At 43.0% G+C, this 3129-nt stretch overlaps 1 protein-coding gene across 1 annotated transcript; it reads left to right on the plus strand.

Moving 5' to 3' along the window:
- The first annotated feature begins 509 nt into the window (after positions 1-509).
- Positions 510-2731, plus strand: LOC113726592 (uncharacterized). Its single transcript, XM_027250397.2, has one exon. It carries the CDS (start codon positions 618-620, stop codon positions 2517-2519), a length of 1902 nt encoding a protein of 633 aa, XP_027106198.1. The 5' UTR covers positions 510-617; the 3' UTR covers positions 2520-2731.
- The last annotated feature ends 398 nt before the right edge of the window (positions 2732-3129 follow it).

A 3129-nucleotide genomic window follows, 5' to 3' on the forward strand; every position in this document is an offset into this window, starting at 1 on the left:
AAACGAAAAAAATTTCTCTGCATCCCTGTTGATAAACAGCCAAACAAGGCTGAAGTGTGGGTGGCAAAATCAACCTGGAAACCTCCTTCGACTTTTGACTCGGAGCTTTAAGTTTGTTTAGATCGCAATTTTTCTTAAAATTTTTTTTTATGAACATATTTTTTGATTATTTTATATACATCAAATTATTATAATATATTTTTTGCTACAAAAATACTAGAAAAATTATTTATCTCGTATATATTAAAGTATTACAATATGTTTTGGTTACATGGAGGTTAGAGAAACGACAATTGAATCTATTTTCTACAAAAAAAAAACTTCAAAAAATAACTCTGAATGTCGGGTGTACCGGTTACCGTTGTCAGAATCTACACCCCAAGTGCAATTAAAGCACATTTTACACGCATTTGAACACCCTCATCAAATTACAAAACTCCCCCTTTATCCCTACCCAAGAAAATTATTTTAAAATCCTTCCCTTACAAAACACGTGTACCTTCTTGTCCACCCGAAAAATCACACTACCCACTTTATGCTCGGCAGAAGTCTATCAGTAGTGCTCTTCACTTCCCCAGAACAAAACAAAACAAAAATAAAAATAAAATACAATAAAAATGGAGCTTCCATTTTTCACCACCACGGCCGCCACCAGCAGCAGCAGCAGCGCCACCACCAGAGCGGAAGCTCTACGGTGGTTATCTATAGCCGAGAAGCTTTTAGCTGGACGTGACCTCGTGGGTAGCAAATCATTCGCGGCCCGGGCAAGAGAATCCGACCCGACCCTTTTGTACGCGGACCAAATAATCGCCGTTGCCGACACCCTCCTCTCCGGAGATAAGCGGATCAACAACCTCCACGACTGGTATTCTGTGCTGCAGCTCACCCCTCAGCAGTCCCGCGACGCCGAGCTCATCGCCGGTCAGTACCGGAAGCTCGCACTTCTTTTAAACCCGCAGAAGAATAAGCTCCCCTTTGCCGATCAAGCCTTCACACTTGTGGTTAATGCCTGGCAAGTATTATCTAACCCCTCTAGAAAGAACATGTACGATAGCGAGCTGATGGCTCACCTCAGAGTCAACCCGATGAGTCCTGTCCCTCCTGGGTTTAATCCGGCTAGCCCTAGGGAACATGTTAACTATCAGCCATTTGAGATAAATTTTCAGGTGATGCCTCAGCATGCAATGAGCAATCGAGAACAAGTGATGCAGCCCACCCAGCCCCAACATGGGACGGTTAGAGAACCAACCCGGAGTCAGATTTTACCCCCGCAAAATCTGACTCGTCAACCCATCAGTCAAAATTTGCCGCAGCAGAATCTGAGTAGAGAGCAAGGGAGGCAACCCCAGCCCCCGCCTCAACCCCAGGCCCAGCTTCCACCTCAGCCCCAGCCCCAGCCCCAGCCCCAGCCCCAACCCCAGCAGCAGCAGAGGAAAGATAATTTGATGGGTAACAATGCAACCCATGATTTTTCTAGTAGTATTGGCAACGCTAGTAATACTAATGATAACAATAATGTTCATGATGATGATGTTGACGTTGGTAATAATAGTGACGTTAATCGAAGAGACGAGGAGAGGGGAAAGGATGGATCATCAGATGGTGGGGCATTGAGTTTCTGGACAGCATGTCCTTATTGTTATTATATGTACGAGTATCCTAGTGTTTATGCGGATTGTACCTTGAAATGTCAGAATTGTAGGAAGGCGTTTCAAGGGGTGGAGCTTCCATCACCACCCCCCATTGTTGATGGCCAGGATGCATACTTTTGTTGTTGGGGATTAATGCCATTGGGGGTTTCCATGGAGATTTTGGAGAGGAACAGGGGGAAGGGTGGAAAATGGACTCCATTTTCGCCTATGTTTACTTGTCCAAAAGGGATGGGAAGCAATGGGAATGCTGGGAATTGGAATGTGAATAATGGGAAAAATAATGCTGCGGGACCGAGGAGTGGGAATGTGGGTAGTAAAAAGAAGAGTTCAGGTCCAAGAGTTTATGTAGATGATGAGGATGTGTTTTTGGAATATTCGGATCCAAGTGAGGAATCTGATGATGATTGGCGAACTGAAATGAGGAAGAAGAAAGCAAAAGGCGAGAAGAAAATGAAGGTTGTGAAAAATAAAGGAACAGGAACACCTGGTCGCAGAGGCAGACCACCAAAGGTTGACAAGGGGAAGAATCCTAAAGGGGAGAGTGAGAATGTGCGAGAAGGCTTGGTTGTTCAAGAGGGTGTTGAAGTGCCTAATGCACCCTCTGCAGAGTCAAGTAAGAAAGTGGCTGCTACTTGTGGAAGGAGGCATTCTGCGAGAGTTGCAAAGGACTTTGGGAAGTTAGACTTGAATGTGGAATTTAATAATGAGGTTGAAGAGCCTGCACCAAGGGTGGTCCAAGGAAATGGAACAGGCCGTGGGGAGGAGGATATCATTGAGGGGAGTGGTTTTTTTGAGGGTCTGGATGAGTTCCTAAGCACTCTTCCAATACTCAACGTTGTAGGTGATGATAAGGTCAAGGCTGCTTAGTGAAATTTGGATCTATCCTGTTGTAGTTTTAGCTACTTTTTTGTTTTTTTAATGCCTGTAGAACTTAATGATGTAGAGCAACTTGGGCATTTTCCTTTATTTTTCTTGTGTAGTCTAATTGAATGTACATTCAGCAGCAGGATGCTTTTTATGGTACGGTTTACAGCTTCAGAATCGAGCTGTTTAATGTTTAAGAACTATTTTCGTTTTTACTTAGTTTTAAAATTTTGCCTCGGCAAGTTGCCATTTTACGTGCTTGGTTTTCGATATGCAAAAATGCAATATTAATATGTTATGTTCTTCAAATGTTCTAATTGATTTTCTTTTGCACCTTGAATTCTGATATTAAGATGTGAAAATGGAATGGAAGGATCTGCGAATCATTTCTCAAGCCCCTTAACTCATTTTTGTCATGGATATTGCACCTACTCTCTCTTTGTTTCAGATGACCCCATATTATCTCCTAAACCTTTGAGAGAATAAAATTCTCAACCTTGCAGTCAAAGGGCTTCCGGTCTCTGGTTGACGCATGTCACGTAGGACTACACAACAACGAGAGGATGTAATGATAAAAGATAAAGGTAGTTTGTTCTATTCTCGTCTACCTAGC

The sequence above is a fragment of the Coffea arabica genome, chromosome 2c, assembly GCF_036785885.1.
Source record: "Coffea arabica cultivar ET-39 chromosome 2c, Coffea Arabica ET-39 HiFi, whole genome shotgun sequence".
Taxonomy (NCBI): Eukaryota; Viridiplantae; Streptophyta; class Magnoliopsida; order Gentianales; family Rubiaceae; genus Coffea; species Coffea arabica.